Source organism: Equus przewalskii, chromosome 5, assembly GCF_037783145.1.
Source record: "Equus przewalskii isolate Varuska chromosome 5, EquPr2, whole genome shotgun sequence".
Classification (NCBI taxonomy): Eukaryota; Metazoa; Chordata; class Mammalia; order Perissodactyla; family Equidae; genus Equus; species Equus przewalskii.
Genome location: NC_091835.1, coordinates 38248837 through 38262271, shown reverse-complemented (window position 1 = coordinate 38262271; position 13435 = coordinate 38248837). Strand labels below are relative to the sequence as shown.

At 35.5% G+C, this 13435-nt stretch overlaps 1 protein-coding gene across 1 annotated transcript in view; it reads left to right on the top strand.

Moving 5' to 3' along the window:
* Window positions 1-13435, top strand: part of CLEC1A (C-type lectin domain family 1 member A) — a 23170-nt gene extending 9735 nt beyond the window's left edge. Inside the window, exons 3-7 of the mRNA XM_008534777.2 lie at window positions 5254-5352; window positions 6742-6918; window positions 7709-7860; window positions 9859-9977; window positions 12277-13435. Coding sequence (XP_008532999.1) covers window positions 5254-5352; window positions 6742-6918; window positions 7709-7860; window positions 9859-9977; window positions 12277-12427 — 698 coding nt within the window. The 3' untranslated portion in view covers window positions 12428-13435. The remainder of the gene's footprint in view (window positions 1-5253; window positions 5353-6741; window positions 6919-7708; window positions 7861-9858; window positions 9978-12276) is intronic.

Genomic DNA, 13435 nt, shown 5'->3' with positions numbered 1-13435 from the left:
GGCACAGGTAAGAGACGTAGTGTATTGATAGGTAAAATTAGAAAGACGAGAGTTCAGAGGGAGAAGATGGGGTGTTAATTTTGGATTGGAATTTAGATCAGGATAAGGTAATTTTGTGTATCATCAACAAAGTCTAACATGAGGGCAAGGTAGACAATTGGGCTGAGGAACGGTAAGTCCTCAAAGGGAGGAGGTGTATGGGGGTATCTGGGCAGATGAGGCTAAAAAGTAAGATGGGATCTTACTATGCACGGCCTTACATAGCACACTAAGAAGATGTTTTACCTTAAGGAAGAAATTAAATTTATACTATTATGCCTTGGTGGTAGAATGTGTGATTTAAGGTGGATGCTACTCGGATATTTCACAATATGGAAGCAAAAAGTTGCAAGTGGTAAAAGACTAAAGCTTCTCTATCATTCCACATCGAACTGCCATATAAGAGCAAATATTAATGTGAGATTTGTTAGGAGGATAGGAAAATGATTAAAATGTTCAGCTCTGGAATGAGAGTGCTTAGACAGCACTTCTGGTTCCATCACTTGCTAGCTGTGGAACCCTAAGCAAATTAAGTAACTTCTTGGTACTTCAGCTTTCTTATCCACAAAAAAAAAGGTTAAAAACAATGTCCTCTTGAGTAAGTTTTGGGAGATTCAAATGAAATACTATAGCATATATAATACACTCGGTGAGTATTATTACCAGTAGCTGTGTGTCCTTAGGTAACATAACTAACCCCACAGGGACTCAGTTGCCCACCTGAGAAATGGGGATTATAATAGTATCTACCTCATATGGTGTTTGTAAGGATAGATGAGATAATTCATATTTGGCATTTATCTCAATAACTCAAGGAATTATATTTCACAGTAATGTTATTTTTTAACTATATTTCAGAAATGAAACTCCTTGATTGGGATGTAAAATTGACTCACCTAAATTTTACTCAAAAGAAAAAATATAATTGAGCTTCTAATTGCTGTGAATCAAAAACTCAGTGATATTCTGGAAACAGCTTATGGGTTCTTGGATGTATGTTTATTTTGAAATAATAAGAATGGTAACACACATTTACTTTTAGAAAGAATGAAAATGGCAAATATTTGACATAGACTCATAAAGGAAAGGAAACCTGCATTTTCAGGAATGCTGAAAAATACTCTCAACCCGTGGAAACTTGAACACCCTCCCATGAGAAGGTTTGCTATGTGCCATATGTGAGAATTAAGGAAACAAAGAGAAGCTGCTGAAAATACAATATTTACAATTTTAGAGTATATCACAAAATCAGATATGAGTTAGCAATGTCTCATGATTAAGAAGTGATCTAAAGGATAAGTATTTTCTGAGATACGTACCCTTCCACCAGTTTAGCCCCATTTTTCTGTGAGACCTGACTCACAGGAAAGTGTACGACATGTGGCATTAGCATGACAATTTAATCCTAGCCCTGCCACTAGTTTGCAATGTACTTTTGTGCAGATTATTTAAATTCTGTGTCTTTTCTAGCTTTTAAGATCCTTTCCATTTCAGAGGATTACTAATAAACTACATTTGGTAATGTCTGTTTCATCTTTTGTTGGCCCTAGAAATGGAGGTGAACAAAATTTTCCCTCTGTGGTGTCTGATGAAGAGTAACTGGTCAAGTACGACAACTCTTCATCCACAAAGTTTCTTATAACTACAAGGAGATTTGTATTCAAAACCTTAGCACTGTAGCCTTTCATAGTATAGCTATAGTAAGAGGATACAGGAAAGGGGTATTATTTTCTACATATCTTATTATTCTTAGAGATGTTTATATCATTCCTTGGCCTGTCCACACCTCTTTGTAAACATACCCCAGGAGACAGCCTAGGGGTTCTCTTCCAAAAACGAAAACCACAGTAAAGCCAAGCCAAACTGAGGCACCTCCCAGGCAGCTTATTTTTCTTATTTTAGGGTGGGGGTGGTCCCTAGAGAGAGACCTCATTATGATCAAGGGCGCTTGGAATAAAACTCAGAAACATTAAACTCATAGTTAAGAAAAGAAAAAAGAATACCAAGAGGGAAAAATAGCATCAAAGAAAAAAAAAAAAGGTGAAACTTTCAACTCCAGAGTCTTTCCATCATGGAAGCCTAGTTGCCTAGGAAATGACCATACCTGCTTTAGAAATGCCCTAGGGTTATGTTTCTCTGGGTCTTTAGATAAAACAGAGAGGGATTGTGATTATTAAGGGAGGAGACAGGGAGAGAGAGAGGGAGAGGGAGATAGAGAGAGAGAAGAGTCAGTAGAAAAATTCTCAAATGATCAGGGAAAGATGATTCCTTAGAAGAAAATTTTTGAAATTTTGTTTCCTTAGCAGAAAACATACTACATTTCTTTCCTTTTCTGTCCTAGAGGCAACCTTAGGAAGGATCATATATTTATTTTTTACATGGATATCATTATTATTAAATAGTGTTCTAATCTCTAAAGTCCATGCTCTCGTTTCACAGTAAGGATGTAAGTTCACTCTTTTTGATCTTTGGGCAGAAAAATAACGCCTCCTTTGCCCCTAATTTTACACAAAGTAGGTTTCTTAAAGGATAAATAATTTGGTTGATTTCCATAGTTCTTCTTTTTCTTTACCTTTTTAAAATTATTTCTAATTTTGACAAGGAAAATATTAATCATAAAAAGGGACAGCACTTTTTACATTTTTTATGCTTTTGAGATGTGTAGTACTAAAATAGGTTTGAGCAGACATAGACAGGCATATAACAGAGATATGTATATACAACAGACACATTCATTCATTCAATCAACACTAACTGAGTTTATTTCAACTGATGCTGTAGGTATTGAGCTATAGTAGTGACTAAACAGGCAATAATCTTTTCCAAGAAGGAGCTTACTTTCTACTGGGGTAAGACCAGATATAAACCAAAAAAATAAGTAACATACATAATATATTTGATGGCGATGTGGAGAAATATGGAGAAAAATAAAGCCATCACGGTGATAGGTCCATATATGCACTGTACCTCTGGAATCTACAAACATCCACATGGTTAATTTTCTTGAGCTATATAGAAATTTAAAAAGACTTGGGTTTTGGAGAGGATATTTAGCTGAAGCTATCTTATGCCTTCTGATCTTGTTCTTTTATACTTGATTTGTGATACTCAAGGTGAATACCATGAGAAGCTATCAATTTTCAGGAAAATTTAGACCACACTATATAGGTCAGCTAATTGAAGAAAATAGAGGACAAAGCAAATTTCTCTCATATTTGTTCATGATACAGACTCTCACACAAGTCAGTGTGTAGAAACCAGTATGGCTGGGAGATGAGTTTATCTTCGGCTGCCCTCTGCTGACAGAAATATTGTTGAAAAGTCAAGAGATTTTTAACAAACAATCTGTAAAGTTTAACTTTAGATAATCTTCTGTTGTTCTGTAAAATTTACATTGTTTAGATAACATTAATTTTTCTAATTTTGTTCTTCATTCATTTACTCATTCAAATATGTATTCAACCCTTATGTGGCAAGCAGTATTTTCAGTACTGGAAATACATTGTTGAACAAGAGAGACAAGATGACTGTTTTAATGGCATGTACATTCAAGGGGGAGGAGATAGACAAAAATGAGCAAACAAAAGCTATGAAAATATTACTTAATAATATTATTTTTAACAAAGCCTACATAATGGCTGATGTGCTAGAGATGGACTCATAGACCTCTCTCAAAGACGTGTTATTTAAATTGAAAGCTGAGTAACAGGAAGTAGCCTACCAATAGCCAATCTGAGGATTAATTAATTAGGAGGTGAGGGCAGAACTAATACAAAGATACTAAGACAGGAATAAACTTGTTTGGATCAAGGATAAACAGAAGGCCACTGTGAGTAAGAGCATTTGAGTGAGAGAAGAATAGTTCAGAAATGGGTGAAAGAGCTAGGGAGGGTCCAGATGAAAACGATTCTTGTAGAATTTTATTCTAAGTGCAATAAAGCTACTGGAAATTTTTTAAAAAGAGGAACCAGGGTCTTTGTCAAAAGTGATGTGAATTTTATTCTAAAAATAATGCAAGCCATTGAAAGTTTTTATGAAGGAGATGATTATCAAGAGAAAATAAGGTTCACATTTTAAAATCCATCAATGTCTGCTCCCTGATTTTTACTTATTTTGCCTACAAGATGTGAGTTCCAAAGGATAGTGATCATATTTTCTATTTCTATACTATTTTTACCACTTATCACTCCCCACTTGGAAATAACGTTTAGCATGAATCTCTGTACTTACAATATATTGCGTAGGGGACTTTGCTAAAGAGGAAATGAATTTACGTCTTTAATCTTTTTGTTTTAGAACCTGATTTGAATTCCCAAAGAAGTGAAACTCACAAGTCATGAAGAGATCAGAATTTGAGGGTTTTACTCTCCCTTTGTTTCATTTTAATCACAATGCTAGATGCTACCTGTACCTGATTGGGGGGTCTTCCTTGTTAGACATCTCAGGTCATTCAGATCAATAAAGAAGCTCACTAGTTGATGGGTTCATTCTTGACTCAGGAATGCCTCTGCTGTGGGGATGTGGCAAGGGAAGGATGCTGGCTACAGCTTTTTTTTTTTGTTACTTAACTGGTACAAAATTGAAATAGCTTACATCCATCCGTGAGAAATTGATGATCATGTTTCTTTATAATCTATTTTTGAAGAGAGATAAATCAAATGAATGAAAGACAAAATCCTTACAAAAGAGAGACTTTCATCAAAGAAATCCTAAAAAGAAACAGCAAAATGAACACTGCTGACATGCAATTTCTCTTTAGGAGAAGCATACGTGATACTTGGGAGATGGGTGTTTTGCAAAAGTAACAACAAATTAATTTCATCGGTTCTCTGATGTTGTGAAAAATTGTTCCTTGTTAAAGCATTTTCATGAGAGTCTTTTATAAGTCGAATTTTGGCAAAAAGAAGATTATGCAAACAAACACATAAAGATAATGGTAATGCATAACTGGATTCACTGCAAAGTAGGACTGGGTGGGTGGGGAGGATAGAAATGGGTGGGGCTTGTGAAAGAATCTAGCTGTGGTAAGTGAGGCTTGACATTGAGCCTTATGGCAATATTTCTGAGGACAGAGGGACTGTTATGTAGCCCCTTATTACTGTTGTTCTGCAGAATTTGTTCTTCCCAGAACAAACTCCTTTCATTTGCTTGCTGCTGGCATAGATCCAAGAGGAAGAAAAAGCGAAACTCTGCCTTTTCTTTTGTTCCCTGCAGAGCACCAGCCTTCCTCTTCAGCTTGGCGCCCAATGGCCCTGACCCTGCTGACTTTGTGCTTGCTGCTGCTGATTGGCCTGGCAGCGCTGGGGCTCCTGTGTAAGTCTCTGCTCTGACTCGGGGGAGGAGCCTGGCTCCAAGGTTTGTCTAGGACGAGAAATACTTGTTATGGATTTTTCTTTTTCCCTTAATTCTGGAGCTGTTGATAATTCAATGTACCTTATTGTAATGCACCTGTTTAAGTGATGACTAATAGAAGCATTAAAATACAACAATCACTTGCCAGCTAGACTTTTACATTCTATTTGAGATTGGAAGGTTTTTGTCTGTTTGTTTATATGTTAATGTTTAAAATCAGCAATTTTTAATAAATGCATACTTCACCCCTTTTCCATTCTACAAAAGAGTAGAGCAGCAGTGGTTTTTGCTTTTGTATGTGTGGCTCAGTGGGCCATGCAGAGGGAAGAGATTTCATTTATATCCCGCCCCCTCATACAAGAACAGATCAAGTTCTTAATCATTGTAACATTTTTTCAAAAAGTCCAGCAAGTATAGAATCATTTTGCAAAAACTTGTGAAAATCAAACAAGGACAAATGCATGTATAAAAGTCTTTAAATTTCAAACTAGTTAGGACAAAGTAAAAAACTTACAAAAGGAAGTGAGCAAATTTGCTTCATCAGATTGAGACCCTGCAGCAGTGTTTCCTGAACAGTTGAAGAAAGTGGATCAAGATAAAAGGTCACATAGATGAGAATGTTTTAATGTCCAAAATTGCTTTTTTTAAGGAAATTTTAGAACTTGTTTGTGATCTTAAATTTTAGAATTAAGAAAATAGTTTCCTAGTGTTTTCACCTGGCTCCAAAATTTTTACTTCATTTTGATAAAACTGTTGTTTTGCAACCACCATTGTTTTTAGGTGTATAAAGCAACTCTCATGATTCGTGAAGAATTTCTCTATTTAGACTTAGAAACTTGGAGTTTAAAGTTAAGCACTGAAATTTTCTAGCTAAGTGATATTAGAGAAGTTACTTGTTCTCACTGAGCCCAAGTGCAAATCTATAAAAATGTAGAAATGATACTATGACTATTTTAATGATTGAAGGAGATAATGATATATGGTACATTGTCAATACTTAATATAATGATCAATAGATAGATGGATTTTTGGTTTTCAATTGAGTAATGGTTTGAGAGTATACATAAAAATATTTATTGAGCAGTAAGTATGATTAAGAAATTTATTCCTGAAGTTAGAAACTGTTATTATGACTCCACACTTTTCAGATGAAGAAATAGACTTAGAGAAATTAATTTGCCTAAAGCAATACAATTTATTATGTTACTACAGTCCAAACTTGAATATAGGCAATATGAGATCTCAGAACTTGAGATCTTAAACAAGTACCATTTTGTCTTCCCATGTGTAGAAAATAGAAATAGAAATGAAGAAATAAGCTGTCCAGTCTGACTTGGTAACGCGGGTTAGTTTTTCAGTTCTACCAGCTCTCCAATACTCAGAAAGACAGCATTTCTGAAAAGGAAGAAAGATTGGGGAATCTCTCCCAACAGCTGCAATCTCTCCAAGCCCAGAACAGGCGGCTTGCAGAAACTCTCCAGCGTGTGGCTGAAAAACTTTGTCGAGAGCTCTATAACAAAACTGGAGGTGAGTCCTGATCACTTGGCTCCCCTCTGCCCTCAGGGTATCTGTCAATATGGGGCTGACTTTCCCATCAGGGTACCTGGGAACCATGTAGTTGTCTGGCAAACTTCATACATAGACATTAAAACCATGGGTCTCAGGGCCTAGTTCCTACATTTACAACCACTATCCACAGAGTCTGCCTACCCTTGACCTGTGCACTTATTTCTCTGACTTTGATATCCATCTTAATTTCTGACACATGGAAATTTACCATTCTGATTCTCATGCTTGGCTTAGTGTTTATGCAATTTTTTCTAAAATTTTATTTATTTATGTTTAGTATGAGAAAGGAGTCCATATCCCATTGGTATATATTGCATTTTCAAGACTCCTTTTACTATTATATAAGAGGATTTTGAGGAAGAAAATTGTAGAAACTTCAGTTGTTTCTTAAATACAATCCATATTGAGTTTCTGAATATGAAAAGTTCTTTATGAAATTGAATATCCTCTCAGTATACTGAATTACATAGGGCAAGAAAGGACTTTCTGATCATTCATTACTAGATTCCATACTCCATGAAAGCAGGCAGTGTCCGTTTTAATTCCCACAGTATACTCAGTACCAATTACAATTCCTGGCATGTAGTGGGTGTTTGGTAAACATTTGTAGTTATCACTGCTGGGCAATTAAATATCTAAGAGAAAGAGAATCAATTCTTTCTTGGGTAGTCAAATACTACGTAATTTCAAGAGAGGAAAGCCAGCAGACCTGGGTAGAAAATAACATTAAAATTGGTTTCTTTCCAAGAACACAGGTGCAGCCCTTGCCCACAAAAATGGAAGTGGCATGGCGACAAATGCTATCAATTCTATAAAGAGAGCAAGAGTTGGAAGGGCTGTGAATATTTCTGCATTTCTGAGAACTCGACCATGCTGACGATAAACACACGACAAGTACTGGTAAGATCCTGAGGCTTGGTCAGTGTTTGAAGTATTCTCAAAAAAAGGGATTAAAAGAGTTATATAAGAAATTTCTAAGGAGTCAACGTGCACAGACTCTCCCATTTATTATAATGAAGGCCTAAGTTTTATTCTTCTTGCTTTGAATGATCCCCTGAGATAGGTAAAAGGAGTTCTGTTCTCCAAAAATACCCACCGTTTAGAAAGATGAACAAAAGCTCTTCAAACTCCCCATGAGTCAGGAATCAAATGAAGAATGCCTTAATTTCTTATCCCTTTTGATTTGGGTAGGAAGACAACAATATTGACACAACGTCAGGAAGATGAAAATAGCACTTCCTGCTCTTCCATTATAAAAGTGGGAAAGCTTTTAATTGAAAAATACTTAATTAAATCATTGCCATAATCTGCAAATAAATATCTCACCTTCCAGAAGTTTATAGCTTAACACAGACTGGTCTAGGCAAATATGAAAATAAAACTATAAATTGGCATATATTAAGTAAGCACATAGAATAAAAGTACACTATTAAAATGGTGTGATTATTCCCCTTTCTCTTACATTTATTGTTGCATTTATATTTAATTCCTCAAGCATTGTGACTATTATTTATTTATCATTGTTTTAGCAGAGATCTTGGCACAAAGTAGGTTATTGACAAAGGATTACTTAATTGAAATAAATGCCTAGCTAACTATGCAAACTCTTAACAACCCTCTAGCTGCATCTTAATTCCTACCCACTTCCTGAAATCTGTGATGAATGAAACTCTGCTATCTCTCTCATCTAATAAAATATTTTTCATCCTTTCTTGATGACTCAGTTTAGGCAGAAAGGGTGGTAATTTATTTGACTAAGATATTGTATCCTAGCATAAACCTTCCTAATTTTTCTTATTTTCTTTGTTTCCTCCATCTCCAGCACATAGTGAGGACTCAGGTATATAACTGAACTATATATATACAATGTTAGAAAATATTATTGTGAAAGTTACACATTTTTCTTCTACATTTCGTATATTTGTATACACTTAAATCACTTTCATATGATTTATCTTCAGGACTTTTAATTTGAAGAGGGCACCATTCAATTTGAAACAATATTTTCAACTGTTCTTTTGATATGCCTACTTGATGACTATTGCTTACTGACAGTTTCATTTATATTTCTAATGGTCTTTCATTGAACCAATAGGTGCCATTAATTATCTGAGGAGTTGAGGATATAAAAATAAATAAAACAAAGCATATGTCCTTAAGGAACTCATAGTATTGTGGCAAGGAAAGACATAAAAATGGATAATTGTAATAATTTTAGGTAATTTACATAAATTTCTATGTTGAATGAGACTAGATAAAAGAAAGCAAATAACAAAAAATTCAATATAGATATTAGAAAAGGAGTTATCATATACGACTATGTATATAAATATACAAAAAATATATATATACATATATACGAAAAATTTCTCTTTCTCCCCTTCCTAGTCTGAGACATAAATCATTCTTGTAAATTCTTCTTTTATCTCTTTTTGCATTAAAATATATTCATTATTCTTTTCTCTTTCCTGGTCAATTCCTTTCACGTGTATTTATAAAGCTTACTTTTTCTTTCCTACACTCTTCCTTCCATATTCTTCCATTTCCCAGAATCATTCTTCATTTCTTCGTAAATCTGCCTCCTATGTTTTTTGTAGGAATCTTAGTGCTTAATGCTGTGAATTGAAAATAATAGATCATTTATAAATCTTGCTTGATGTGATTCTTGGTTTCAGAATATCAGTATATATTCCACGATTGTTAAGACAAGATAATTCTTTAACCTGGACAAATTAACTGTCCTCAGCACAGATGCTTTTTCTCTTGTGTACTGTCATCTATGTGAGGCAGGACTCATATGTCGTTCTCGTATTAAAAGTGCTGGCTGTCCCTACACATCTCTGTGTACACATTTGAAACACTGCTAAAGCTAAAGGTTTTCTTGTGTGCCTTTCACAGGAGTTTGCCATGCCTCAGAGCTACTCTGAGTTTTTCTACTCTTATTGGACAGGGCTATCCCGCAATGGCAGTGGTGAGGCCTGGCTGTGGATGGATGGAGCCCATTACTCCCCTGAACTGTAAGCCTTCAGAACATTTGGTGGGAAAGGCATTTAATAGAGAGGTTTCGCTTGAGTGACAGAGTCAAAAAATTTGGTTCAACAAGCCTTAATCAAACATCTGCTTTGTACTGGACACTAAGTTTATAGGAGGATATCCAGAGATGTGTAAAACATGGTGCTGGCTCTGGAATGGCTTGTTACCGGTGAGGGAGAAAGAGACAAAATGTTAGCAAAATAATGGGGACAGTTCTCTGTCTGGCTGCTTTTTAGGGCCTGAAGTCCCTTAAAGCATAATTAAGTGTCTGGGATTTAGAGAGAGACAGAGACAGAGAGAGGTCTTTTATGGATGAGTAAACTGAAGCCCAAGTGGTAATGGTAACTTGCCCCAAGGTCACACAACTTCTCAATACCCAGAGATAGTATAAGACCCCAGATTTCTTGGCTTTCTGTACAGTGAAATAGGGAGCACATCTTTAAAAATACCGTCTCTGAGAATAGATCTACTGACAATATAAGTAGTAATATAAAAAATTAGTTTTACTTATGTGAGCATTTAGACAGGAGTGTGCGTGGTATCTTTTGAAATAGGTAAAAGTAATATCTATACCAAAATATATTGCAACTTAAAGCCATGTGAGAATATATTTGTAAATGATATATTTGATAAGAGGTTAATATCCAAAATATATGAAGAAATCATACAACTCAGTATCAAATAAACAATCTGATTAAAAAATGGGCAAAGGAACTGAATAGACATTTTTCCAAAAAAGACATACAGATGGCCAATGTACATGAAAAGGTGGTCAACATAACAAATCATCAGGGAAATGCAAATCAAAATCACAAGATATTACCTCACAGCTGTCAGAATGGCTATTATCAAAAAGACAACAAATAACAAGTGTTGGTGACGAGGTGGAGGAAAGGGAACCCTTGTACACTATTTGTAGAAATGTAAATTAGTACAACCACTATAGAAACAGTATGGAGGTTACTCAAAAAATTAAAAATAAAACTACCATATGATTCAGCAATACCACTTCTGGGTATTTATTTGAAGAAAATGAAAACACTGATTTGAAGAGATATATGCGCCCCTTGTTCATTGAAGCACTATTTACAATAGCCAAGATATGGAAGCAACCTAAGTGTCTACTGGTAGATGGATGGATAAAGAAGATGTGGTATATATACACAAAGGAATATTACTCAGCCATAAAAAAGAATGAAATCCTGCCGTTTGCAACAACATGGATGGACCTAGAGGGTATTACACTAAATGAAATAAGCCAGACAGAGAAAGAATACCGTATGATTCCACTTATATATGGAATCTAAAAAAACAAAACAATTGAGCAAACAAAACTAAACAGAACAGACTCATAGACACAGAGAGCAAAATGGTGGTTGCCAGAGGGAAGAGAGGAGGTGGTAAGGTGAAACAGGTGATGAGGATTAAGAGGTACAAACTTCCAGTCATAAAATAAATAAGTCATGGGGATGTAATATACAGCATAAGGAAGAGAGTCAACAATATTATAATAACTTTGTATGATGACAGATGGTTACTAGTCTTATCAGGGTGATAATTTTGTAATGTATACAAATGTTAAATCACTATGTTGTACACCTGAAACTAATACAATGTTGTATGTTGACTATACATCAACAACAACAACAAAATAGGGCCAGCCCCAGTGGCCTAGTGGTAAAGTGTGGTGTGCTCTGCTTTGGTGGCCTGGGTTTGATTCCTTGGTGAGGACCTACACTAGTCATCTGTCAGTGGCCATGCTGTGGTGGCAGCTCACATACAAAAAAGAGGAAGACTGGCTGTGGAGGTTAGCTCAGGGTGAATCTTCCTCAGCGAAAAAATAATATTAAAAAATTAAAGCCACGTTTGAACAAATACCTTTCATCTCTATATACCATATAGGATTTGTTCTTCTAGGAGATATGAGATATTCAATGTAATCATTTTTTGGTTTACAGTTAAGTAAACTGAGTCACAGAGAAGGTAGATAGTTTTTTCAGATCCAGTAAAATCATATGATAAATTTGGATTATAACGTGTATCTTAATTTTAGTTAGAAATAGTTTTTGTTGTTTTGGATGACCTGCTGCTTCTAAGAATGAATGTGGAAATTCAGGGACTGAAAAGAAAGAGCTTGGTGACCCCATATTTCCAGTAAACTCATTCTAGGTATCTATTCGATAATTTTATTAAGCTAGAAATACTCCCTATGTACTTTCTAGGTACTTAATATTTCGTTTTAGAAATAAACTGTGTTAAATTAACTTCTTTTTTTTTTTTAAGGTTTGAGATTATAATAGATTTCACCAGCCTGAGAAGCAGGGACTGTGTGACCATCCTCCATGGAAAGGCTTTCTCGAAAGACTGCAGAGAGCTGAGGCGGTGTGCATGTGAGAGAATGGCAGCAACAGTGGAGCCTGAGAGGCTCCATTAGGTTCTCTGAACCAATACATGGAGGTGATTGACTCTCCAGCCACGGCTACAACTTCAAGCTTCCTACAGAGAAATTGAAGATCAGAACAAAAGTCGATGTCTTTACGTGAACCTCTTCTAGTTTGGTTTCAATGCCTATTTTCTTCCATTTGATCTATGTGTATTCAACAATTCAACAAAAAGATTGAGCCACTCGAGGTCAATGCAAGAGATATTAGAGACATTGGGAAATGGAAAAAAGTCAGGAAAGACAATCTCTCTGACTCGTACAAGAAGGCTTTTCATGTATCCTGTCTGAGATCACCAGCACTTCTGAGCATGGATTCATGCATATATTTTCCAGTCACTAAGTCCTATTTCTGTACCACAAGAAGCCTCAGAAACCCATACAGTTGTGTAATCCACCTTCTTGACTTAGAGATAACTTTCTAGTGTTCTTCCTTCTCAGCATCCAATATCATCTCCCTATTTCCATGTCTTCCTTAATATTTGGAGAAGTGGGAAACTTACTGACGTAGAGGAGATAAATGTAGGTAACATTCTTTGCCCCAACAGTCAAGTAGTCCGTGAGGAATTAGCAATCATTCCCTATGCTGTGCTATGAAATACACAGCTAACTCTTTTTGCTTCAGTTCATACTTTTGCCTCCACAATCTCTCAATAAAGTCCCCATCTGCTATGTCTATGAACTGATTCCCTCTGGGATCATTCTTTTTATTAGAATCTTAGCTTCTTACAAACATACCTCCTCATGTCCACTTAAGACTCCAATAATTATCTCCTTTCCAGAGGAACTTCTCCCAGGAAAGAAATATTCTCAAATCAGTTCCATACCAGAATTACTGTCCCTGATGCTCCCTTCAGAGACATGGGAGATCAGAACAAAAGTCAGTCTCTTTACTTGCATCTGTAATACTTTGGTTTCAGTTTCTATTTCCTTCCTTTTGATCCGTGTTTATACCTTTCAGGTACTGAAGATTTAATAATAATAAATGTAAATAATGTGAAA